Consider the following 26,901-nt stretch of genomic DNA (forward strand, 5'->3'; position numbering starts at 1 on the left):
GCTTCTAAATTTAACTTTAAAAAAAATAAAATCTTTCCATGAGACATCTGCTACACTCAGCCTTGTAGACAGAATTATATGAACACTACCTAATTCTACTTTGCACTTTCCTTTAACTTATAGTTTCTTCCCCATAGTCAATTTCTGGGAGGTCCTGCTCTCCTTTACCTTCTATTGATGTTCCATTATTTTGGAAATTTTAAGAATTCAACATCCCATAGGGCTTGGCTACAGGAATATACTTGTTTTTAAAAACCATTTGCATTTAAGGCAGTATATGTTTATAAGTTTTTGTTTAAACCGAGCCATATCTTAGTAAAATATATTGTTTTGAATTTAGTATTTAGGATTGAATTTAGACTTGGCTATATTTATCGATTAGTATTTATAGTGTACCAGTTGCTTAGAATCTGGTCTTCTAGGTTAAAGAGCTAACATTTAAAAACTATAAGCTAATAACTTATTAGCTTAATAAGACTTTTTTTTAAATCTAATTGTACCAGACATGGCAGGTAACCTATGACCATCTGGGAAGCTGTCATTCATAAGAGATATAACAGAAACTACAACTACAAAAACTGAGGGATCTTCCAGCTTGCCTTACATCCAATGCAACTTACTTTTTCTGCTCCTTTGCTTTCTTTTGTTTTGTTTTTCTGAATATCAGCTTCCCTTCTCTTTTTCTAGTTTCCTGTTCCAAAAGACAGGATGTTCGTGCCCAGAGTCCTTCATTAACAACAACAACAAATGTAAGCCATTTCCTTTTCCCCTACTTGAGGGGTGCTCGTCCTGTGGAGGAACCCATACGCAATGCTGATGTCCTAGTACCAGCCTGGCCTCAGCACAAGGTTATTTTAAGGTTGTAGAGCAGCACAGGTGTGCTCTCAAGCAGTGCTAATGAGCAGCATATGTTATCAATTAACTTTGAGATGAGATAGGAGCCTTCTTGAGCTAGGGAAAGCTTAGGAATATAAAATGAGAGAGATTCTGTTCAGAACTAAGCACTATGGAAAATGTGGCTGAAGAGGTCCATCTGCAGGGTACCCTCAAAGCCCTGAGTTTCTCCCCACTGTTCCTCTGCTTATCTCAAGGAACAGATAAGGCATTATCCTGGAGCAAACCTTGGTCTCTGCTTGCTTCAACTCCACAGCCCTTATATCAGACCTAACAGCTGCAGCAGGGCAATCTCTGCCAGCTCCAGATGGCTTCCCTTTGCCTTGTGAAAGAAATGTTAGGTTTCCCTTTCCATAGAACGGGCTAGCCTTGGAATATCACTCCCCTCAAGATCACACTGTACCACAGGCAATCAGTAAAGAGACAAAACAACAAAAGGATGTATTATATAAGAGAAAGAAGTGCATAAGAAAAACGGCTGTATAGTTTGAAGACAGAACAAAAAGCCAAGCTAAGCGTCTTACCCTCCTTGTGGCTGCTGCCCCTCTGAGAGTCCTGCCAGCAGGCACATTTGCATGTGCTTCAGTGTGTTCTGATTTGAACGTGTCGAAGCAAACTTAATTAACTGAGTCTGCTGGAGCATTTGAATCAGCACGCTCCAGCACGCCACAGCATCTCATGTATTCAGCATCCTCGCATTACAGAATGGCAGCAGGGATGAGCTTTAGTTTAAAGCATTGCCATTTTGAAACATGGGACACAATACATGAGATGCTATGGCATTTTTAATTAGAGCAGCTCCTGAGAGCAGGTCTTCCCATCCCGCCCCACGTGGAGCATGTGTATAGGTGCCCAACGTTTCCAGAGATCAACCTTCCTGCTGATCTTGCCAGACCTAACCACTGGGGACTTGGACTCTTTCCAAGCCTGGGAAAATACAAAGACCGGGATCACCTCACAGATAGCCCCTAAAATACCTTCACGCTAGAACCCCCTTCCCTTCCTCTGCCCCCTCAACATTGTCGTAAGTGCTCAGGAGTCTCAGTATCCTCACTTTTCTTTTCTGCCAGGGCAACTGGAATTCTTCTAGCTAATGGCCCATTACTCTGAGATGCCTTCGCTGTTAAGGGGTTGAATTGCCCAATACAGGCAGACAACACATTGAGTAATTGTTGTCGCCTTAGTAACACAATGATGAGAGACACTTAGCAGTTTTGCCTGGTCCCTTTTTCTTTAGTATGAATCCATCAGTTAATTTGACTAAACCATGTCCAAAATTATAAGGATACGTACAGGCAGCATAACATAATACATACAGTGGTGAACATGGCCTAAGTGTACACAGCGTAACATTGGGTTTTCAACAAGACCACACATGCCTTATCAGTAAGTCAAATGCTAGGAAATCTGTATGAAATCCTAGAAACACCCCGAAATTTAGTGGGGTTTATGACAGGGAGAAAAAAAGCAGAAGCCTAGTTCCTGAGTGCACTAAATGTGGAAGGGGGGATTTCATAGATTTCATAGACATTTGGGCTGGAAGGGACCTTGAAGATGATCAAGTCCAGTCCCCTGCCCAGGGGCAGGAAGTCATCAGCTAGGGTCAAAGGATCCCAGCAAGATAAGCATCCAAAGTTTTCTTGGATAAGTCCAGAGTAGGTGCCTGTACCACTTCTGGAGGGAGTCTATTCCAGGCCTTGGTCAGTAAAGAAATTTTTCCTTATGTCCAGCCTAAAACGGTCTTGGAGGAGTTTATGACCATTAGTCCTTGTTATCCCTTGGGGCACTCTGGTGAACAGGCATTCCTGCAGATCCTGATATACACCCCTTATGTACTAATAGGCAGCCACCAGGTCCCCCCTGAGCCTGCACTTTTCCAGGCTGAAGAGTCCTGTGGCTTCAGCCTCTCTTCATAAGGCCTATTCTCTTGCCCTCTGATCATGTACATGGCTCTCCTATGGACTCTCAAGCTTCTCCACATCCTTTTTGAATTGTGGAGCCCAGAATTGGATGCAGTACTCTAGCTGCGGCCTCACCAAGGCCGAGCACAGCAGGAGGATGACATCCTGAGATTTACTTGAGAAGCATCTATGGATGCAAGCCAGGGTTGTGTTTGCTTCACCAGCTGTGACACTGTATTGGTGGCTCATGTTCATCTTGTGATCAGTCAAAGTAACTCCATAGCCTTAGTGTAGACAAGGGGCTAGCTGCGAAATAATCCTGGTCTTTGGTTAACCACTGCTTGGTTCACCCTGCTTGCTGTAGCCCATCACATTTATGTGAGAATTAATTCCATGTGAAATCCAAAATACAATAGTTACTGTCCCTGTGGGGTCTTATATGAGTGTCTGTGTAAGAGGCATCTAATGAAAATGATAAGACATATTTTCTGCAGCAATATATGCCATTTCAAGCAGCAGATTCTTCTTTATCAGGCCAGCTTTGCCATGCCCTCCACTGCTATGTCTGGATTCTACAATGTTCCAAATGGATCCTGAAATCCAGACAAGTCCTCTAGTTTTTCCTGGTCCTCCTCCTCCTCTCTGTCTCAGAGAACTGTTGCTCTCTATCTTACCACTCACAACTGCATTTCAAGGATGCTGTTCGCTACTCAATAGCATTTTGGTCTGTGTAGAAGGGTGACAGCCAGAAATTTGGTGCAGCTCATCGTTGAACAGATCTGATTTTTCTCCCTGCACTACCCCTATTCTCACTGTCCCAACCCTTCTTGTATTGGTTCTTGAATTCCCATACCTTTTTGTAGTGCTGCTTGTTACTCCACAGGATGTCCATGTCATCTATGTTTTTAGCTGCTGGTTTCATAGTCCAAAAAGTATATTGGAGCTAGCATGCCAGAAATTCCTATCCACAGTAACACTGCACGAGTGGAGACTCATACAAAAGAGGACAATAGGGTAGCTAGCCTTCTCCGAAGCAAATCTAATCTAACAGGGATATAGCCATCAGTAATATGTGGCTGGGAGACGAGGTAACTTAATTTCTTCTGCTTCTGACTTTTTGCTTCAATGGGAAGCTATACAAGACTTCAAAGAAAACAAATTCTGTTTGGGAAGCTACAGATAATTTCCTTTTCAATCTGATGACCATGTTGGAACAAAAATCTTATTTATTTATTTATTTTTTTAAAGATAAAAAGATTCAAATGATCATACTTTGGGTTTATAAATAATGTTTCTTCTTCCATAAACCAGGTATCCACAAGGGAATAGTCATACATATAAGGACTGTACTATAACAGAGCTGTCCGGCTGGCTACCTGTAGGCCACATGTGACCTGCAAGGGGTTAATCTGCAGACCCTGGGCTCCCACCTAGCCTCCACTTCCCTTACTGCTCTGGGTTTCCCCTCCAGTTTCTGCTTCCTGCACTTGTCCCAAGGGGGAGCACAGCACATGGGAGCCCAGCAGGGGAGCTGGCAGCTGGTGAATTGGAGGCAGAGGGAGCTATCAGCAGTGGGGAAGGGCTTCCCACATGCATCATGCAGGGGGGAGGGGGAAGCATTGGAGAGGGGAGCCCTTGGCTCACATTATTGCAGCCCATGTGGTATGTGCTTCCCTTGGGATGTGTCCCCTGATGTATCCCAATTGCTGAGAAGTAGCCTAAAATATAGGCTAGTGCTCTAGCATCTACTCTCAAAATATATAGGCTTCTTGGGCCCTAACATTCAAATTTCAGCAGGCTCTTCCTTTGTCCTGGGGTACAAAAATAGAGTACCATGAATTTAATTATACTGATGTGAGCTGAGTGGACATTTGCAGGTTAAACCTTAAAAGACAAAGTCCTCCATGTTTTCTGGCCATAAAATATTCATTGGTGCTTTGGTAAGTAAAGATATTTTCCAGGTGGCAATGGCCATGATTTTCCTCTTCCCTGTTTTGCCTCTTTCCATTCATCTATTGTCATGCATTGGCCATATGATTATATCATCTTTTCATAGCTTCACTGCACAAGATGTCTGAGCTTGCTACTACATCCAAGCAAATATAACTGCAAGCAGAAAACTTTTATCCTTTTAACAAGTCATAGCCAGGCCAGCTTGGATATCATTGCCTGTTGCTACATTTCTGTCTCCTCTGGATATTAGTTACCACCCACTCAAAAAAGGTTTAATATTGATCGTTATAAAAAGAGCTCATAGTAAGACCTATAGTTATGGTCAACTAACTTTTTCCATTATAACTTTGTGTTTTGAGTTGACAAACTTTAATGTTTTGGATTAAAATTTTCCATGCTGGTTCTCTGTTTCAGGCTGAATTCTTTTTGAATGTTTCAGTGCAAAAAGTTCAGACAGTTTTAAAGATGTTTAGAGGAGAGTGGTGATGGTAAAACTGCCTTTACTAAATATTTCCCTGTAGTTTTGTGGAATAGTTCTGTTACATTTTTGTTTGCTGAAAGAACTTAGGATTTGGTTAGGGAGCAATCCTGGGGAGAGAGAAGTGCCTTTTAGTGTTCTAGTGAAAATCCACCCAAGTCTGGCCCCCGTCTAAAACTCTAAAATTACCATTTTCGCATCCTGTATAGTAGTGGTTCTCAACCATGTTAAACTCAAAGGCATTCCTTGGAGTCAAGGCATCTATCAGAAAATGCCAACTCTTTCACTCATTTTTTGACTATAGAAAAAAACAATAGAGTAATTCTTCTTTTGTGAAGAACTCAGAAAATCCACACCAGGTCTTCACACTATGGATTCGTGTTTGAAATTGCTGTGTTTATCACATGTAGGTGTTTACACATCTAATGGTGCTAATATTATGTGGCACCCTGTGGCATGATTTAAATGACCTCATGGTACCCCAGGGTGCTGTAAGAATCACTGCCCTGTACAGACTATTAAAGGTTTGCTGCTAAACTTTGTAAACCTGCCGTTGCACTGAACTTTCACCCCCTATGTACCAACTGTACCAAGTGTGCCCTCCGATGTGAAGTTGTCTGCCTGGTTCCATACAGTAAGTAAATGAAGCAGCAATATTAAATGCCCTTTGACCTAAGATAAAAGGAAGAGGATTGTTGTGCAAGTAAGGACGAGACAGTGAGTTGTAGAATTGGATCTTCCAAAACACTGCTTCCAACTTTTGGTTGAGCACAAGGACCCATATTCTATGTTAGAAGAGGCAAATATCAGTTAACCCATTTATAGTTTCATAGTAGCTAGGGTCAGGAGGGACCTGAACAGATCATCTAGCCTGACCCCCTGCCACAGGCAGGAATGAATACTGGGTTCCAGTCCCAGACAGGTGATCATCCAACCTCCTCTTGAATTTGCCCAAGGTAGGGACAAGGACCACTTCCCTGGGAAGTTGCTTCCAGATTTTGGCCACCCTAACTGTAAAAAATTGCCTTCTGACCTCTAACCTAAACCTATCCTTCATCAGCTTATTACCATTGTTCCTTGTCACCCCAGGTGGTGCTGGGGAGAAAAGGGCTCTACCTATTTGCTGTTGATCTCCCCTGATGAGTTTGTAGGCAGCCACCAGGTCCCCACTCAGCCTCCTCTTGCTGAGGCTGAGCAGGTCCAGGTCCCTCAGTCTCTCCTCGTAGGGCCTGTCCTGCTGCTCTCTCACCAAGTAGGTGGCCCTCCTCTGAACCTTCTCCAGGCTGGCCACATCACTTTTGAAGTGCGGTGCCCAGTACTGGACGCAGTACTCCAACTGCAGCCTGACCAAAGTCACATAGAGGGGGAGTATCTGTTTTATAGATTACATACCTGAGAGACTGAAAAGGTTACATATGGTAGAGTTAGGAACATAATCAAGATGGCTAATGTGATAAACCCAAGCCTCATCCATTTACCAAGACTGCATTTCATAACAAATGAGCCAAGCCTATGGGGCTTGCTAATTCTTTACATTCTAGTTGACCACACGTCACTCAAGAACCACCACTAAAACTTCCTGTTGTTAAACAAACTGGTTAACAAACAGCTCTCTGAGTCATATTAGCCCATCCTTTTTGCAAGATGAATTTCCTAGAAGACATCAGGCACAACTGCTGCCAGTGATTTCTTTGCTTCAGATGATAGGTCTCTTTGTGTATCCTCTAGAGAGAATATGACTCAACACGATGGCTTTGTTTCATAGTTTCATAGCAACTTAAAAGGGTATCAATGGAGTACCTGGGATAACAAGGAATAAAGGCCACAAATTGATTGAGGGCAGGTTCAGGCTTGATATCAGGAGGCATTACTTTACAATTAGGGCTACCAGGCTCTGGAATGGGCTCCCAAGGGAGGTGGTGCTCTCCCCTACCTTGGGGGTGTTCACGAGGAGGTTGGATAGGCATCTGGCTGGGCTATTATGATCCCAGCACCCGTTCCTTGGCTCCTTATTTTTCTTTTCTAAAAGCTAGCATTCCACAGTAGAATGTTAAGAGGATATTAGCATTGCAGAGTCAAATCCTGAGAAGCTAGGAAATGCCAGAATTAAGGTTGTACAAGCAAACTTAAAATTGGCTTAATTATTGCATACTAGATATTAAATGAGAGTTCCTGCCTTATTCATTGCCCAGGTTGGATAGGTTTGTAGAACTAGATGGGATGGACTCTTATTTTTAAGGCACTGAACTGGAATGGAGTGCTATTTTTTGAGTCAGGCACAGACTTTTTGTATAATCTGAAGGAATATGCACTTGTTTTATGTGAATAATAGAGAATATATGCGTGGGAAGTTAGAGTTGAATGAGTTATAATTCTGGTACGTTCTACGGAAGATCCAAATGTATTTGAAGTGGTGACTGATGATAATACTGTAACTGACTCGAAGCAAACTCTGAAAGGTCTGCAAAGAAGTATATACAGAGATATGGATTTGTTAGAACTGGTTTGACTATGATGTGGCACAGAGGAAAGGGATAGTTGGGTCCACTCCCAAGAAAAAAAGTTTGGGGTTTTTTAACAAAAAATTGAATCTGAATTTTTTGTGTGCTTTGAAGCTTCTGTCCACAATATTCTGAAATGCTTTCAGTTTGGGGACCTTTAATGAAAATGAGCCTTTTTGACAAATGTCCATTTTGATGAGAATTTTCTGACTGGCTCTCATATCATAATACATGCATGTTCAATATGCTTTGTTTGTGTAGATAGTAAGTTTGTGGGATCCTTCAGGGGGATATGATGCACTATATGTGCAAGATTAATGTTGACTATTTTCCCAAGCTGTCTGGAGCTGGGAATACAAGCTGAGGTATACAAGTAACCTCAGTGGGGCTGAGCACAAGGGTCTGCCTGCACGGATTAGCGCTATTGTCATGACAAAATTAAGCTGATTGTGCGTACTTTAAAGTATGTTAGACATGTCAGAATATCTCCTAAATACGTCTCTGTTTCATATTTGGGAGTATTTTGCCTATCCGTTACCTCAGTTGTCTGAGGACATGCTATAAAACATTACAGAAAAAGCATTTTAGGCTATGTGAATGATTGATTTCAATATAAGGAAAGCATGACTAAGGGCTGAGAGAATGTGAATCAAAAATTACCCTCTACAGGCTGGAGAGAATTCCCAGAAAAATTAGGCCTGCAGGAAATGCCTGGCTGCTTCTATAGCTGATCATAGAAATGCTTTTGGGCACAAAGCCAGGCCTCTACAAATGTATTCCATGACTACTGTAATCTTTGTTAATAAGGAATTTCTTTAAAAATCTTCCCAGATGCATGTGTAATACACAACTTGAGCAAAAGGACCTGTCTCCTTATTTGGAGATAAAATGGATATATAAGGCATCTATGCAGTTGAGCTTAACATAATAGGAATATTATAAAATGCCAATATCACAGATAATTGAAGGTCACTTGATTTGGGGTGATACAGTGACTGGTGAGACCACATGTCCTGATTTTGCCAGGACCGCCCTGTTTTAAATGCCTGTTCAAGAAGTTCTGCTGGTTTTGTCCAATGAACATTTTCAACCCCTGCTAGAGCTGAGCAAGCCAGAGAGATTCAAGGAACATGATCACCCCAAGAATAAGTATTTAATAAAAAAAAATATTTGTTGTATTTGAAATCTGTTAGGCTTCTTTTTCTATATGAAGCATATTTAGAGTATACAGTAGTGGTCTGGTTACTGCTTAGACTTCCTCCAAGAAGTAAGATTTAATTTTTCTTCTGCCTGCCCTAGTTGTAGCAGGGATTAAATTGGGATGGAGGAAGAAAACTAACATGAAGTTTTCGTTGTGCATGAAGCGGAAGCCTAGAAAGAAGCAGTCTATACATGGATAGTCTGACCAAAGTCTTCTTAGCTCAGTCTTTGAGTAGTAACAGTCTACTCTGAAGTGAATGAAGTGAGTTCTCTTGATTCTCCAGTAAGAAAGAATAAGGCTAGAGAGAAGCCATTTAGATGCTGTAGAATGAAGACACTTGTTCCTGGGCCATATAAACCACTTGAATATAAGACCTTGGGGAGGAGTTACTTTGTGTCTTAGAATGTGTGTGTGTATGTATGTGCATGCACACATGTGCATCTCCAAAAGAAGGCAGGGTAGATTTGCATCTTGTAGACTAACCAAAGTGTGTGTGTGTGTGTGTGTGTGTGTGTGTGTGTACATGGTATCTATGTATAGATCGGGGGGGTGGTATCTATCTACAGTAAAATCTTTGTTATCCAACATTTAAGTAACTGGAAATTCTGTTAACCGGAATTTCTGGCCAGCTGGTCGGAGGTAGGGGCAGGGGAACGCTCGCACGCAGTGGCCACTGCCATGACCCACTACCTTGTGCTGTTGCCGCTCCACATGCAGCCACCACCCCTCTCCCCCTGCTCTGCGTTATCTGGAAACCCTGTCAGGTTATTTCAGATAACAGGAATTTTTACATAACTGATAATCTCTTTACCCCAGGGAAGCCAGGTAATGTATCTGCTTATCTATAGATCTAGACAAGGGGGTGTGTGTGGGGGTATAATATATATAATATAGCATAAGTTTTCATGAGCCCAAGCTCATTTAATCAAATGCTGTGAAAGGCTAAATAACTAGGATGTGGCATATTATGTTGTCCTTTTTTAAGAACTAGCTGATTTAAAATTCCATTCTCGCCATCACAGCTGGCGTCTTGGATGCTTGCTCTTGTTATCTCTAGTTAACTGCACTTTTTTTCTTTGCTGTATTTGGATTAATACAATTGACACTTCTGTACTCTTTCATCTTGAGAGGAATCAACCCAATATGTTTGTTTTATTATCTCACACACTTCCTATGTCTGACATTTATCTATTATGACTCCAGTTAGGACCTTCTCTATTACTAAAGGTAGGTCTCCTTCTGTTTAGGACATAAGTACTGTTTTGTAACTTAAGAATGTACTGCGCAGTGAATCAGGATGTGTTCCTGAGAGGTGAGCTATTACTACAGCAAAACTGCAATTTTGTAATTACAGTACAAGAATGGAAAATGCCATTGTCACAAATCTGAACTAAATCAAGGCACTGGCCTGTTCTACAATGGGCACATCTACACATGCTGTTAGTTTGCATTAAGCTTACTGGGCAGTAAAGCATCTTGTGTTGTAGGCATGCCCACTAATACCTATAGTGAAGTGTAGGCTTAGTAAAATATATACTTCTTGAAATAGGGCTTGTAAAATCAATTAACAAAGAAAAGAGGAGATACTGAATCAAATATCTAAAATTCTGATTCTATAGGCTTCTACTACTGGAGAAAGTGATAACCACCACAAGTTGTCCCACTGACTGCAGATGGAGACTCCTGTTGAGCAAGAAAAATTATTAGAAACCTTGGAAGCAGGGTTTAGAAGGAAAGACTGAAAGAACTAGGACCATTTAGTCTAGTGAAGAGAAGACTGAGGACGGGATTTGATAACAGTTTTCAAATATCTGAAGGGAGATGACAAAGAGGATGAAGATAGACTTTTCTCTCTGTGGTTGTAGGGGACATAACTAGGAGAAATGGCCTCAAAATGCAGCAGAAGAAATTTAGGTTGGAGACAGGAAGAACGGGCGGTTAAGAACTGGAACAGGCTACCTAAAGAAGCTGTAAAATCTCCAGCCCTGGAAGTTTCAAGAGCAGGTTAGACAGACATTTGACTGAGATGGTTTAGTTCAGGATGATCCTACCCTGAACAGGGGACTGCAGTAAATGATTTTGTGAGGTTTCTTCTAGCCCTACTTTCCTATGATCCTTTCCTACTTGGGCTTGGGCAGGTGAATTCAGACCAGTAATAGGAAAGTAAAGACAATGAATGAAGGCACAGAAATGCATCTGGTAAAAGAAAGATGCTGGAATTTCTTTGTTTTTGTGTTTCACAAAACCTCTTAGCTCTTTTATGGAGGTAGATGTGACCTTGGAAAATCAGAAAAACAAAATGTGAGGATCTGATAGTATTTCCTCAGGAATGCATGACGCTCTCTACGTCAGTTTAATATACTCCACAGGATATGTATGAATCAGACTACAATGTGACATTTAAAGGACCTGTTATTGGAGGTGTGTGCAGAAGTCAAAATGCTTTGTTTCTTATTAGTATGCTGTAGATCCTGTCTGTGATTCAACTCAGAAGGCATTTTACATTAACGTACTGGAATAAATCTGACATCACACATTGTTCAGGCGTAAGGTCAGCTAGACCTAAGGGGCCAAACTCTGCTCCTGACGAGAGTAGCATAAATCTGAAGTCAGTACAGTCACTCTGGTTTTATACCAGTAGATATGAGAACAGAATTTGGCCCAACATCTTTGCTCAAATGACCTGCTTGGAAATAATTTAAGGCAGGGATAGGCAACCCCTGGCATGCATGCCAGTTAGTGGCACACAAAGACATTTTCCTTAGCACACCAGGAGGTGTGTGAGGAAATTATTTTTAAATATTTTTTTTTAAGTTGCTACTCCAGGCTCTCTGGAGCAGCCACAGATCTCAGCACCATGATGGGCACTGGGGGCAGAGTCAAGAGCACACAGGCAGGGATGCTGTCTATTTTCTGCTGACGCTGGCCCCAGGCTGCACACCCCAGCCTGGCATGGCTCCTGGAGGGGAGGTGTGGGTGGGCCAGGGCCCAGGCAGGTGCTGCAGAGGGCCACTGTGCTGGAGGCTCCCGGCTGGCTCAGCCCAGAGCGCCACACACAGCACCTGTTCCAGGGGACTCCTGCAGCCGGACCCCTGCAGTGAGGGTGGCTCTGCCCCACTCACGTTTTGCCCAGCACACAGGGAGGCCAAGCCAGGAGCCCTCCGAGCCCAGTGACCTGCCCCAGACAGGTGGCATCCCCTTGCAAGCCGAGCAGATGCAGCCTACCCCCACAGAGCCCCAAGGCAGCCCCCACTTCTCACCTAGCCCTCGCTCTCCTCTGGCTACCACTTTCCCAAGGGCCTGGCTGGGCTGGCCTGACCCTGCCTCAAGCGCCCAGCTCTGGTGCTTAGTGTCCCGGTGCTGCCCCCACCCAGGTGGGACAGGGCGGCTGTCTGCCGTAGCCCTGACCAGGCTCTCCTTCCCAACCCTGGGCCTGGGCTGCCCCTGCTCCAGGACTGTCAGGGAGGCCTGAGCACCCCAGGCCTAGCAGCTGCTGCTGGGGTGTCACTGCCTCCTTCTGCCAGACACTGCCCTGGACCAGTGGGCCTGAGCCACAGCCAGTGGCGCTGGGAGACTTGGGCAGCGACGGGGACACCATCCTTCTCTTTTTCCTTTTTTTCCTCTCCTCTCCCCTTTCTCTTTTTTTCCCCCTCTCTCTCATCACAACATGCTTAACAAAAAGAGAATATACAAAAAACAAAGGTAGGATATGAAGTTTTATTTATTGTTACAAGGTTTAGAATTTTTAGGAAACTTGGTATGTACTGTAAAAAAATTTTTGAAGCAACATTTATGATTATTAACTATATTAATATGCAGTGTGTTCTGCCACATAGCCCCACACCCCGGTTTTGTTTTTCTGGTATGCCGGCACTCTGGCACCTTACAAGGTAGACACTGCGTTCTTTTCTGCACTCCAGCCAAAAACGTTTCCTACCCCTAATTTAAGGAGAGATTATTTTCCTTCTAAATTATCACAGGATCACTGTATCTTTGCGGTCTCTTGTTATCAGTCCCGTCTCTGTTTATCAATATACACTGCCCTTGCCACCTGTAGAAGTATATGTTCCCATCCATGCCCTGCCCACTTGCTCCAGATTGCACATCCTAAACTCGGATGCTGGTGGAGGAGCTGCACTGAGTGTCTCCCTCCATAGCCTCTCTCAAAACCTTAGTCTTTTGCTGACTCCAGGCCAGGAAGATCAAGACTGTACTCAGAGGCAAAGGAAAAGGCAGAGGTTTTGTAACACAGGAATGCAGAGGGGCTATTTTAGAAGTTTAAGCTTACTTAGGTTTTTTGAGTAAAGCCAAAGTTTGGGGCTGTTTGATTCAGGCTTTGTTCACTTCTGTAGTCTTCTAGTTCTGTGTTGGTGTACACCAGTATGTCAGTGGTGGATCAAGTTTGCTGTCTCCAAATTGTTTCTTCTGTCACTAATATTTCACATATAGCCTAAATCAAAACTTTGGCTCGAAGCCCCATTAAGTCCATGGGACTCTAAATTTTTTCACATGATCCCTACATTTATAAGCAACCAAACCAAAGTTCCAAGCTGTTATCAGCTCTAGCGATGTCCCCTGTACTCAGGTGCACCCTCTCCCTCCGCCAGCCCATGTGCTTAATGGAAATGCTAAAAGAGAGACAGGGGAAGGGCTGCACAGAATGCGCCCCCCTTGCGCACACACATTGAAGACTGTTCTTTTCCTGTATATAATAGTCTAATGCACTTTCTTTCTGCAGACTCTAGCAATCACCACATTTTTGAGGATGGTTAACACTGGTAGCTGACACTGACATCATTAGAAGTTTTTTGGTGTTCAGTATCTAAGGGAAACCTTGTAATTCTTACAGAAAAACCTTGCTGACTAGATCTTTTTTGAGGGCGTGGTAAGGAGCCATGGACGGTTTCTGTTTAGTCATTCCACCATTTACAGAGGTTTTCAAGGTCTAAATCTGAGTTTATTAACATTTATACTTGATAACCAGTAGGTCCTCTACTTGAAGTACAGACTTAAACATATTGTGCTCATTATGGAATGAAATAACTCTTGGTTTGACTCTAAAATCATGATTGGCTAGTTTTTCAAGGCTTGTGTTTTCACATTTACCTTCAAAATGTAACATCTTTGTTCTAAAATAGCTCTACTCCACTTCTCTCAACAGACTATGCAGCAGATGAGTGACCATCGGTACGACAAATTGACAATACCGGATGATGCAGCAGCCAATTGTCTGTACTTAAACATTCCAAACAAAGGCCACGTCTTGCTTCACCGAGCTCCTGAGGAATATCCGGAAAGTGCAAAGGTAAAAGGAGAATTTTGAATTAGGGTTCATTTCCATGAGGTACAGAGCAGCCCTGACACCCATGACATTTAGTGGAAGTTGAAAATTGTCGTAGTCTTTTAGAGCCAAGCTTTAGCATTTCACTTACAGTATCTTTGTCAGATGGTGAAAGCACAAAGCTTAGACCACTTGTTCTCAACTTTTTTAGATTCAAGGCACTCCTCGTTGACCTGAAGCACCCCCATAACTTTTGTGAATTGAGCAGCGGCACCCCATCTAAAAAACTACTTATTTGTTATTGTGCCTACTTCCTTTACAGAGAGGCCAGGCAGTGGGGGCAGGACAGTGGTAGTGAAAGGGTTCATTCATTGATGTTTGAAAATGTCGGAGTATTATTCCCTTTTATTACAAAGAACTAGCTAATGGACATGGTAGTTGTAGGCTGCTCTAGGCAGATCACAGCAGGGTATGCTTGGTCAAGCTAGTTGAGCTGACCAGTTTTACTTTTGCTGCTGGCTTTGGCCAAGGACCCTTGCTTCTGCTGCAGCCAGGCTAGTAGATAATATGCAGCCTCTTGAGGCTGCTTTCAGTGTCTTCTATCCTTCCCACCCTGGGATCATGTGGCTAACCCTCTCTCACTCCCTACACCTGTGTCAGCTCCCTTGCTGAGGGACTTACCACATCCTAGGACCTGGTTCCCCAGCCTCCAGCGAGTTCTCTCAGGTCTGGGGCTGTTCAGACTCCCCTGAACCCCTAATAACAGTGCAGGGCCCCATTACAGTAGTAAAGAAAGTTTCTTGTTTCTTCTCAAGCAAGAAACTTCTAAGATTAGTGAAACAGCAGGACAATGAGACCGCTTGGGAGAATCACCTAATTCCTTGTAAGATAATGGAAGGAACAGGGAAGAGTTGGAGATTTTTCCTCTTCCTTGTTGTGGCTTCTTCACAGCCTCATAGTGCCCCTGGGTCAGCAGAACCACAGCAGCTCTTATGCTATTCATTGTCTTGATGGCCAAAGCAAGAATGGTGATGGGTGACAAGGCTTCAGACTTGTACAGTTGTGTCTGTGGCATTGATTCAGTAAATAACTGAGTAAAGGACAGAGAGATGCATACACAGGATAACTCTCTTCCTTTTTATTCCCTAAACAGGTTTTTGAAAAGCTGAAGGACCACATGCTGATCCCAATAGCCAACATAGAACTGCAGAAAGTTGATGGTGCACTGACCTGTTGTTGTATCCTTATTAACAAAACTTCAGAATTATGAGTTCACAGAATCTGTCCTTGTAACTGGCAATAACGTACATGCAAGGTAGAAGAATCTATACCAACACTTTTATTGTTTTTATTGACAATCTACTGTACCACTGTGCTACTAACCCTTGTTTACAAACCTTTTGCTTTGTGTATTTTTATTATGTCCTTATAGATGGTATTTAAGGCTTCTGTATGTTTTTGCTGGGGTGAACATAACTTCTACAGCATATTAGTCCAATGGGCTAGGAAAAGGCAATTATGATAGCTAACCCCTAGCTTTAGTAATTTATATAATCTGTGTGAAAACTATTTTAGAACCTGATCATTGGTGAGAGTGTAAGCATCTCTACTGTCTTGAAACCTTTCTTCTGTCTTACCTTTTACCACCCACCCTTTCCTTTCTAGTTCATCTCTTCTCACCCTTCTTCAGTCTTCCCCCTCTCTATTCCTCCCCTCCAACCCCCGCTTTCAGAGATCCATGATATCAGTAGTTAATGAAGGAAAGTCAATAGGTTCATGAACTTGGTCTCTTGTGTAGTAAGGATGCTTTCCCTGTGACAACAGGAATAGTGTGAAATTGCTTATACTTATTATCCTGATTGGTATCACAATGCTGTTTCTGTGCAGCATTGAGACTAGAATACACTTCAGACTGCAGGTGGCAACCTGGGAAAAGCCTCTTTGTACAGGAACATTCAGCGGGGGTGTTTATTTGCTAGGTTTAAATTACAGGAAAGGAGATAGTTCATCAGCCAATCTGGATGTGGCCCAGGGGTTCAGACTCCCAGTTTGTTTATTCTTCTTTCAAACTGGGTTGGAATGGAAGAGATGTGTAAGTGTGCCATATATTGATTAAAGATGCCCATATCTTTGTGATCATAAGACCACATCCTATGAATGTTTGAGGCCCATGTAGACAAAATATTTGCATTACACAAGATATTTAGAAATATTTTTTATATCTTCGGTGAATTATTTTTTTGGTCCCCACCTACTTCTGTGACATTCTGCCCTCTTTTGAGTAGTCATTGTTTCCTTTATTCAGTCTAGTTTTTATCTTCTGTAATCAGATAGACAACTTGCTACCAAAATTCAAAAGACAGAGATTGTGAAATTTGTTGAAGAGCAGCTATTCCTGGATTATGCTCATGAATAAGGGAAGCTATTGTCTTTCGCAAGGTTGGTATGTGTATTCAATCTGTCCTTTGGGCAGTTCTACTTGGAACAATGGCCATCTTTTTTTTTTCTAATTGCATGAATATTTACTGTGGTATTCAGTTAAGATAAATATATTTGTTTTATAGCAGATTCCACAACATGTCTATCCACTGAGTCAGACTTTCTTCACCACATTAAAGTGAAATATACACAATTGTGTTTACATGAAACTCATTAAATCACTTGCAAACTAAGAATGGAGACATCCCCAAACAGAAGCAGTGGTGGGAACTCTCTGGAGGTTGACAACATAGTCTGAACATTTTATCAACTTCCTGGTTATCCCCACCTTTCCTGTGCTACTTGTGGCTCGATGCCAAGCTACAGTAGAAGCTGAGGGAAGGCAAACTCAACCACCATAGTCTGTATAGAAAGTAAACAGTTCAAATTAAATGCACACTGTGATTGTATATTTCTCTTGGAAACCCACATGCTTTTCTACATAGAAAGAAGGAGGGAAAGACAGGTACTTGCATCATGACACTTCCCTGTGCTGTCAGTATTATGGACACCTTCATTGATGCACCTCATACCACTAGTTAAAGTAGATCCAAAGAGGAGCAGCAGCTCATTGGGTCTGGCTGCTCCCCAAAATAGGTGTCTGTGGCCCCAGTACATTGCATCTTGCAGTGGCAGGACATACCGCAAGAAAAAGAATGCTGACAAAGGAGTAATATCTCTGGAAAAGGTGTTCATATCTCAAAGACAGCTAAACAGATGTGTTGTTTTTGTGTATCTGCAATGTCTCTGGTTTTTCTGATGCCCCTTCCTCACCCCCTCTGTCATGGTTTAGACCTGACCAGCATGTACAGTCTGAAAGGGTATAAAAATGAAATGGAGGCTCGCTTTCTCCTATGCTTCAGAGGAGTTTGTTATTACAGAAGGAGAATTTGAGTTCATCTACTCCAGGGCTTCCCAAACCCTGGTCCGTGTTCCCTTGCGGATGTATGCAAAGTGTCTCCAGGGAGTATGCTGGAGAAGTTGTATAATGACAGATTTAATTTTCATTATAATAATAATTGGCATTTAAGGGGTCAAAATATAAAATGTATGTTGGTAGGGGTACACAGCTGGTAAATCTGGAAGGCGGTAGACAATAAGAAAAAGTTTGGGAACCTCTGATTTAGTTCTTAATTGTGATCCATCAGAGGCAAGCTCTGTTAAAACATAAAGAGATGTATGCACCAAAGACTTCCAGCCTTGAAAGACCCATCCCCTTGCCTATCATCACATGTACTCAGCTCTTTCCATCCACAGCCATGTCCTTCAGCTGTCACTCCCACCTCAATCCTGGACAGTAATGGCTCATGACACCTATGGGGGAAAGTCTGGAGCAGCCTTTTGGAGGAACTTCCAGCTCTGGAGTACCTCAGTAGACATACATGAGTGAGGCATGCTCAGTCCCATCCTTCTTAAGACCCACAGTGGTTTAGGCAAGTCCTAGATCTAACATTATAACATTAATTCAGCTCCAGAAGGTTAATATCGATACCAGAGAGATTATGAAAGGGTCACTCAACATGTCCCATTTATATACTGTCCCTTTAAAGCATCTAATACTTGCCACTGTTGGAGACAGGACACTTGGTTAGATGGACCATTGGGCTAACCTACTATGGCAAGGGACAGACATTCAAAAAGCCCGAGCCTGAATTGATTCACTCTTTTCAGATTAGTCTAAGCTGTGCATCTTAAACTGATTAATAACTGGACAGACATTCTCTGTTAAACCAGGACATGCAGCCACATGCCTGCAGTGGCTCAAGCCAAAAGCTGGGGGTTGCTAGAGCATGCCTGCCAGCCACTGCCAAAGGGGAGAGAAGAAAGATGTCCTCCAAGGCTGGAGCAGAGGGGGCATGGCCAGCCACCAGCTGGGGCTAGCACAACATGCGGGATGCCAGCCACCAGCCTGGGGAGTGGGGGCAGCTGCTGCCAGACTGAGGAGTGGGGATGGGGAAAAAGTCCTTTCTCTGAAGCAAGCATGTATTGAACACAGTAATTTGCCAAACATACAACAGGGAACTGCCAAGAATCCTCACCTAAGCTAAGATACAGCCCAGTAAAACACATTGTATGCGACTTAGTCTAACTTAAAATGTAAAACAGGAAGCCAAGAATTAGTCTTGCCAATCCTGAGAGCAGTGTCTCCTTACAGCCAGGCATTCAGAAAGGCTTCGTTTAGGTATGTAGGTCTCTGCATTCTTTGGTGAAGCTGTCTGCAACTTGCCATAACTACATCTCCAGCATATGTGATAATTGTCAGGTCTTTGCCAACACTTCCCACCTGTCTGGTTCTGCAGGTCGTAGCTCTAGGCTCACAGGTGCAGGGCTTAGATCTGCACACAGGGGACTAGCTTGCCTCTCTCCCACTGCCCCCTCCCCCTCAGACACGCTTTGGAATTAATCTCCAAGCCACAGAGACTTCAGCCAAACCCCTGGGGGTCCTGGGAGAGACAGGGGAGAAAGGGAGGAATTAACTCCCTTGCTGGGGTCGTTTGACCCCAGTACTCTTTCCTGCAGTGGCAGGGGCTTGGACTTGATGATCTGCTCAGGTCCCTTCTGACCTTAGAAACTATGAACTCTGTCCCTGCCTGGCAGCAGGCAAGCCATGCAGGTACGGCTGGAGCTGACAAACAGCAGCTGCAGTTCCCGGGGTTTGCCAGTGGAGTGGGGGAGAGGGGACAGAGGGAGGAATTTGCCTCAGGGTCCATGGCCACCCCCTGCCCCTGCTCTGGCTAGAGAGCGGAGGGGAGGGTCCAGCCCAGCTCACCAGAGCAGAGCTCCTCCCAGCCCAGAGAGCAAGCTGGGGTGCTGGGGGAGTTTGATTTAATTGAAACCAGCAAGGGGTCTGGGACAGACACTGCATAAACCGGTTTGAGCCAGATCAGTTAAGTCTGATACTGCATTCAACCACGTTTATCTCAAACTGGTTTCGGGCATTTTCAAACTGGTTTATGTGCACTGAATGTCTGTTCTGTTACATGTTTAAACCAATTTCTGATCACTTAAACTGGTTTATGTGTAATGTCTATCCCTAGCCTATGAGGCTTTCTTATGTGCTTACAAATTGGATTCTCTTCCAAGCTGTCTCTCCCCCTCACCTTTCATTTCTTTTCTCACACCTTTAACCCCGTCTGCCTCTCTCGTTTCCTTAGTCTGGGTTTAATTTTTTCTGTAAGTGACACTTCTTCATCCCTTTCCATTCTCCCTTCCTTACTCTTGGCATTTCACTCTCAAGTACCCCATTTCACCTTTGTCTTCCTGTATGGACATTAGCAGAGAGAAGCTGATGGAACCACTTTACTATCCTGAAATCTGACAAAGCCTGTCTTGTCTCCAGGTGGAAGAGGGAGTCTGCAGGCAGAGCTGTATCTTTGGAAGGATACAAAGGTGACTCCTCTTCTGGTTTTTGAACTGGAGGAAGGGAAGGGATTCAGCTGTAGCAAGGTCAGGTGGTTTCTTGTGTTCCTTCTCACCCTAAGAACAATGGAAGAGGTTGCAAGTGCTCTCCTTCTTCCACTTTCCTCTGGAAGAGGAGACTTAATGAAGGGCAGTTAAGGACTTAGGGCGGACACACCTCTTATTTATACATGTACCTTTCTTAGACAAAGAACCAACGGGAGCTGGGAGATTTGAACTCCTTCAAGTCAGGAGATCTCTTCTGCTCTTGGCACTCTTGTGTGGCCCTCGCTCAAGCAAAACAACTTCAGCTTGTACATTTGCGATACAGTACACATGGCCAGCAAGGCATGTAAGCAGCTTAGTGTTCTTGCTTAGCACTCTTACCTTTGTTGCCCAGCTGTAAAGTGCAGTTGTAAGTACACTTTTGATGCAAAATGCATATAATGAGCATCCTATACATCCAACAACCTTGTCCCTGAACATTTTTTAGATGCCTGATGTAGATCTTCAGCCAGACCTCATATAGGAAAATCCCAAACCAGAAAAGGAAATGGAACACTGAGTGCTAATTGAGTGCTAGCCCCTGTTAACTCTGCCTTGCCAGCCACCAGACCACAATGTACCAGGCTGATTTTTATGGTTAATAACCAACACAAAAATGTCTAATTTCTCAGCCAAGTTTTAATAAAGTAGCTTAGTAAAAAGTAAGGAGATGCAGCACACATGCCAAACCTTTACCCTTTCCAGTATGTTGTTTTCCATTATCATGCGTTAGGAAGACCAGAGGACATGTGGGTTTCCACTTTGACCAGAATATGAGTATTGTGTTGAGTAGTACTCCCTTCTTATGCAGTGAATCTATGCTTACATTCTGTATCTTATAACAATACACTTGATTTCTTCCGTTCTTGTACTTCTCTTTTGCACATATATATACACTCATTTAATTATCATACCTAGGCCACTGTATAAAAGTATTTTGTGGATTTTTAAGGGATATGCAGCACAGTGATTCCCATGAAAATGCTGCAAAACTCATAGGGAACACTATGTTCAGTTTTAAAAATAAAAGTCCTGTGGAATGCAGAGCAGTGAAACTGTCTTCACCATTGTTTACAGCAGTTTTTAAATGAAGCATGGAAAAATCTGCTTCTGCTATTACTCAGCATCCTAAATAGTATTTAAATAGTCATGGCAGAATTGCCTTGATGCTGATAAGCAAAATTTACATGGAAGTATTTGGAGAAAGATACTGATTAAGGTTCTCTGTTTTGTTTTGATTCTTAATTATGGAGATGAACAGATAAGAGTGTTAAAAATGTATTATTTATATAGTGACTGTGAACAAAATATTAGGAACCTCACTTGAACTCTGAGAGCAGTTTTAGAAAACGTATGATGTAACTTATCTAGAGTTGCATGTGAATCCTGTTAGTCGCTGTTCTACTGTGTGTTGTTCTGCAGAACACAAGTATGACTTACTAATCCACAACAATGTTGAATTCCTTTAACTTGGAAAACTATTACACTGTAATTGTTGTCCACTTCTTGTGCCAAAAACATCAATGCATTCCATAGCCTGTTATAACTGGAAACGGTTTGCTTTTATTTTTGTTTGTTGCAGTTATTATATTTGTCCATCACTAAGGAATAAAGTGTCAGTTGTACGGTGAATTGTGTATTTGTTTCTTATTTTGAGACTGAAAATACATCTTTGAAAGTTTGTGTTATATCTGGCATGCTAGCTTTTGATTTCAGATGTTTGAAATCAACATTTAAAACATTTTAAATTCTATTTAATAAAACCTTAAAGCTTGATACAGCCAAGCCTAGACATCAAAGCAAATAGAAACTATGCCTTTATTCAATCTTATAGAAGAAATAATGATTTAACACTGATATTTAAAAATTGCATGTATAAAAAATAATACTGGCTTAATAGTCCAGATACCGTGAATGCTTTTTGATTCTCTAAGATAACTGAATAATCACCAGTCACTAAATGATCCTTGTGGCGTGCTAATGTCTGGGGTTGTTAAGTGGGGCTGTCCTGGGTGCCTGGGTCCCTGGCGCATCACTCTGCGCTGAAGGATACCAGACATCTATTTTATACATGCTGAGAGACAATTCAGTGACTTGAGGCTTAGCTAAATGGTAAAAAAAAAATTAAAGTTCTGCAGTACCATCTAGTGGTGGTGGGTCCTACATGTAATCTATATTTTATAGTAATTTTAATGATCCAGAGGTTCATTAATTTGCTTCATCAAATTTTATTTTAGGCTTCAGAAAATCAGTATGAAAAAACAGAACAGTATTGCATCAATTCCTGGCTGCATGGCTTAGCTAGGAACAGTGTGCTGCAACTTCCAGCATACCGCAGCTCAAGACTCACCTCATTACAGGGATAGAGAGTCTGTCATTGATGGAAAGGTTGGTTAGACCTGATCTAAATGCATCTTTTAATCTGTCAGCTTGGGGTATGGTTTAATATAGGTATAGTTAACTGAGTATCATTACTGATGTTAGCACAATTTAATCTGGTATAAATGTATACAGGAGCATGAATGCCATGTGCCCCCAGAGGCTGGAGGGACATGGCAAGCTCCCAGAGGCAGTGGCAGCGCTGTTGGCGGCAGCAGTATGGTGGCGGTAAGCAGGGAGCTCCCACAGGCAGCCGTGGCACTGTCGGCGGTGTGGCGAGGGGATGATGAGCACCAACCAGTGGTTGGCGACCAACCGCAGACACTGCCGGCAGCGGCAGCCAGCAGCGATTGCGGACCGCCTGCAGACACAGGCAGCACAGTGTTGGTCGGGGGGGTGCATGTGCAACCGCATACACCCCCTACGCATTGCAAATGTACAGGAGTAAACTGAGCTAGCACCTTTTATACCAGTAAAACTGTGCGCACCGAGGGAGTCAGACCAATTCAACTACACAGGATTTGTTTCTAAATCCCTACAAGGCCCACAGAGCGAAGTCATCCAGCCCATGGCCTCCCCATGGTTCCAGAAACTTTCAGGGCCTTGGCAATTAACACTGCTACTGCTCCCTGCCACCAAATTTCCAGATTTGTGGGGAGCCGGGACCTGTACCAAAACCTTATAACAATGGTAAATTTTTAAGGATACACAAAATATTTGCATTGGATGATCTCAGAGTTAAAGAACAAGACAGGGAATCAGAAACTCTGGATGCCTGGCTCTGTCTAAGATATTCTGGGTGACTGTGGGCAGGTCACTTACTCACTGGGAACCTTAAGGGTTCTGAAAACCATGTTTGCAACCTGCTATAAATTTATGAGCATAATTTTTTACATTTAAGCTCGCAAATTTTCACCTTACTAGCCTTTCTCTGCCTCGGCTTCAACAGAAAGAAAAATGAGTAAATAATATTTACCTACCTCACATGTGTGACATGTAATCATTAGTGTTTACAGAGAGCTTTGAAATCCCCAGATGGAAGGCAGCAAAGTATTCATGAGGTTGGAAGAGTGGCCATGAAAAGACTCTCAAGGAGTTTCCCGTTCAGAGCACATCTCCTGGATTGCTGGTCAGGAGCAGTGAGTATGATCCTTGTGGTTTCATCTCCCACTGAAAGGAACAGTGTCTTTCTCCGTGTTTGTCAGGTGGTACTCATACAACAGTGCTCCATAAATATTGATAAAATATGTTGTGTTACATTTCTCATTTGTGTTTACTCTCAACATGAGATCCTTTTTAAAGAGCCGCAATAAATTAATTGTATTTTATGTCACAAAACAAAAGTAAAACTTGTTAAACGGAAGTATGAAGTATGTTACTTCAAAAATAATGTGAGGTACTATAAAATTAAATATATTGTGTTTATACAATACATTGAAAAAATGTATAAAATTGGTAGGTTTTTTCCCCCTTATAATATTAATATTTACTGTTTCTCTTTTTCTGTCTGCCTTTTATATATTTACCTTCTGGATGTGAAGAAGTCTCTTCAAAACTAGTACTAATTTAACAGACTTATTTTTGTTTATAAGTACAATTTCATTTGTAGTTAGGTGGCTTCTTTAGACTTTAAATTTGTTGTAGTTGTACTACAACTGGTGCAGCTGAACTGGTGAAACCAATGACTAGCATGACCAATGGCTCTCAGCCTTCTTAGACTTGAGGCAGCCCTTGGAAAATACCAACTTTTACTTTTCTTTCATTTTTTGACTACAGAAAAATAATTGCACATTTTTTTCTGTTGCAAAGCACTTAGGCAACAGGTTGAAATGCTTTTAACACTATAGGGTGCCTACATGAGCTCCAGGTTGGCAGGGGGAGGGGCATGTTTCAATTAGATTGGCTCTTGGGAGCTGCTCTAACTAAAACCACAGCAGCTCATGTATTCAGCTCCTCACATTTCAAAATGGCCACATTGGCGCGTTAACTAATGTTTGACAGGCTTTAATTAAAGTGCCCCTGCCATTGAGATGCTGAATACGAGACGCTGCAGCCCGCTGGAGCATTCTAATTAGTGTGCTCCAGTAGACTTGATTAACTAAGTCGAATCACAGTGCAGGAGAGCATGTGTATAGGCACCCCCAGATTCCAGTTTGAAATCTCTGTTTCTCTTTTGAATCATGTTTGCACACCTAACAATGCTAACATTGTGTGGCACCCAGCATTACCCTTGAAAGAATGTCAAGGCATCTGTAGCAGGTGCTTGCCCCAAGGACAGTCCTGATGCCACCTAGAGGCCAAGCAACTCGTGCCCCACTCTGATTCCTTGAGGTGCCCTCTCTTGTCTACCTCGCCAACATCCCTCGATGAACTTACAGCACCCAGGGGCCAGAGTAAGCCTCAGTCCCTCAGATCTCTTGTGCCCTCCACCTTAGCCATGCCCATGCCCTGTGGGTCTTACACTGGCTGTGCCTTTCAGCTGAGGTCCACTGCCCTAGACCCTGGCTTCTGAGCCCCAGCCCTGGTTTTGCTCTCTTGTGCTCTGTGCTCCTCTGGTCTCGCCTTCTTGGGTCCTGGTTTTGCCCTTTTAGGCTTCAGGCCCTTGGGCCCTGATCTCTAGTGGCAGCCCTGGGGCTCCCTGACCTGAGCAAGGCTGCTGTTGTGCAGCCCCCTGAGGGTCCCTGCCTCAGGCAAGGTTGCCCTCATTCTGCTCATCTCCCTGGGGTCTCTGACCCTTACAAGAGTCTAAGCTGGGTGCCATCCCTGTGGCCTCCATGCCACCCCTATAGCCACAAAAGTGACATAAGCCTGTGGCTCCTTTTCACTGCACCCCAGGGTGCCACTGCACTCTGGTTGAGAATCACTGGCATAGACAGACTGTAGTATTTACCAGTATTTTAATCTTTGTGTCAGGTTGACCTGCTCCAAGCAAAGTGAGATCACTGAGGAGCTGAAGTGTCACTGTGCCAGCTATGTAGTCACCTCAAGTGCTGAAGCTGCAGCAATAGAAATTTTAATTAAAAGTTTAGTTATAATGGAAAAAAGATTATGTGGCACAATAGTGACCTCTAGCGACTAGTTTCATTAATCACATGTAATAAGAAACTTCCCAAATTTTTTGCAGTCATCAGCTTAGGTTAATCATGTCCCCTCCAGTATTTCTGAAAGAATCTGCATAACATCCAAAGCTGAATCATGCTTCATTTATTTTGTTATATATAAAGTCACCATTAAAGTATTGATATGACAATTTATAAAGCAGCTTTTCTATAACAAAATTATTTTCCATGTGTCTTTGTCTTTTGTGCCTGCTTTCCAATTTTCTTTCCCACTTTTCAGCTCCTTGATACGTTTTCCTTGGTTTCCATATTTTCCCCTGAGACTGCCTCCTCTGTGTTTTCTTTTCATAGCATTTTTCTCCAATATTTTTGCCTGTCAGAGATGTTTTCTGAATCTGATTTGGCCTTTGTCCCCTTGTCTAATTCCACTTGCAGGGATTTCTATCTCTTTCCTCTGTCAATATCAGTGTTTTCCCATCCTTATAATCAGCACTCTTCTACATCCCCATACCTCTTTGTCCTGTAATAAGGGTTAAAAGCTTGCATCACCACCAAACCATTCAATACTGACCTTTCAAGTACAGATGAGCATTCAGTAGGGCTGGTATGTTACTTGTGAATTCACTTTTTCTTGCCTTCCAAATTTGGAAGCATTGACAGTCCTGATAATCATATGTAAGCAAGGGAGTATCAGGCCATTCAAGAAATGAATTCGCTGTTTCCACCCCACAAAAGATGTACATTTCTTTTAGATGGATCACAGTGCCTGCCTCCTCGCTTCTGGTTTCCTTAATGGAAAGCCATTAAAGCCGTGGTCCTTGACATCTTTGGGGACACTTGCTTATAGCTGAAGCTGTCTTAGACACCGTTGTTTATAGCTTGATTTCCATCGGTGGCTGCGGAGAGCTTCAGGGGCAGCTTCCTCTAAAGCAGCGGTGACTCTCAGCCCTCTTGTACCAGGGCCCCTTGTAAACATCAGTGCCAGCCCCCACCCGTGCCCCTCGCTCGGCCCAGTGGCGCCCTCGCAGACCCGAGCTCTGCCAACCTGCAGGGAAAAAGCCGCCGTTTCCCACGTTTTTCTCCTTTAAAAAGAGAATCCTTTTCTAAAGTTGGTCGGTGACCCCGCCCGCCATTCCTGCGGCTCAAGGGTTGGGAAGGCCTTGTCTACACTGGGAACGAATCCTAAAGCTGGACAAGTGTTTTCCTGTTTCAAGCAGGGGGGGGAGAGTTAGAGCTTTCTCAGCCCTGGAGGGGAAACAGCAGCAGCCAGGCCCGCAAGCGATGCGGGGCTAATTCTGCCCCGGCCGGCCTGCCCCCGCCCCGCGGCCAGGC

General features: G+C 43.1%; 1 protein-coding gene across 1 annotated transcript in view; it reads left to right on the forward strand.

The window, feature by feature from the left end:
* Nucleotides 1–16,751, forward strand: part of DDAH1 (dimethylarginine dimethylaminohydrolase 1) — a gene marked incomplete at its 5' end in the record, with an annotated part of 101,290 nt that extends 84,539 nt beyond the window's left edge. Inside the window, 2 exons of the mRNA XM_019530602.1 lie at nt 14,090–14,233; nt 15,363–16,751. Coding sequence (XP_019386147.1) covers nt 14,090–14,233; nt 15,363–15,479 — 261 coding nt within the window. The remainder of the gene's footprint in view (nt 1–14,089; nt 14,234–15,362) is intronic.
* Between the last annotated feature and the right edge of the window lie 10,150 nt (nt 16,752–26,901).

This window comes from Crocodylus porosus, unplaced genomic scaffold (genome assembly GCF_001723895.1).
Source record: "Crocodylus porosus isolate Cpor-Errol unplaced genomic scaffold, CroPor_comp1, whole genome shotgun sequence".
In the NCBI taxonomy this organism is placed as follows: Eukaryota; Metazoa; Chordata; order Crocodylia; family Crocodylidae; genus Crocodylus; species Crocodylus porosus.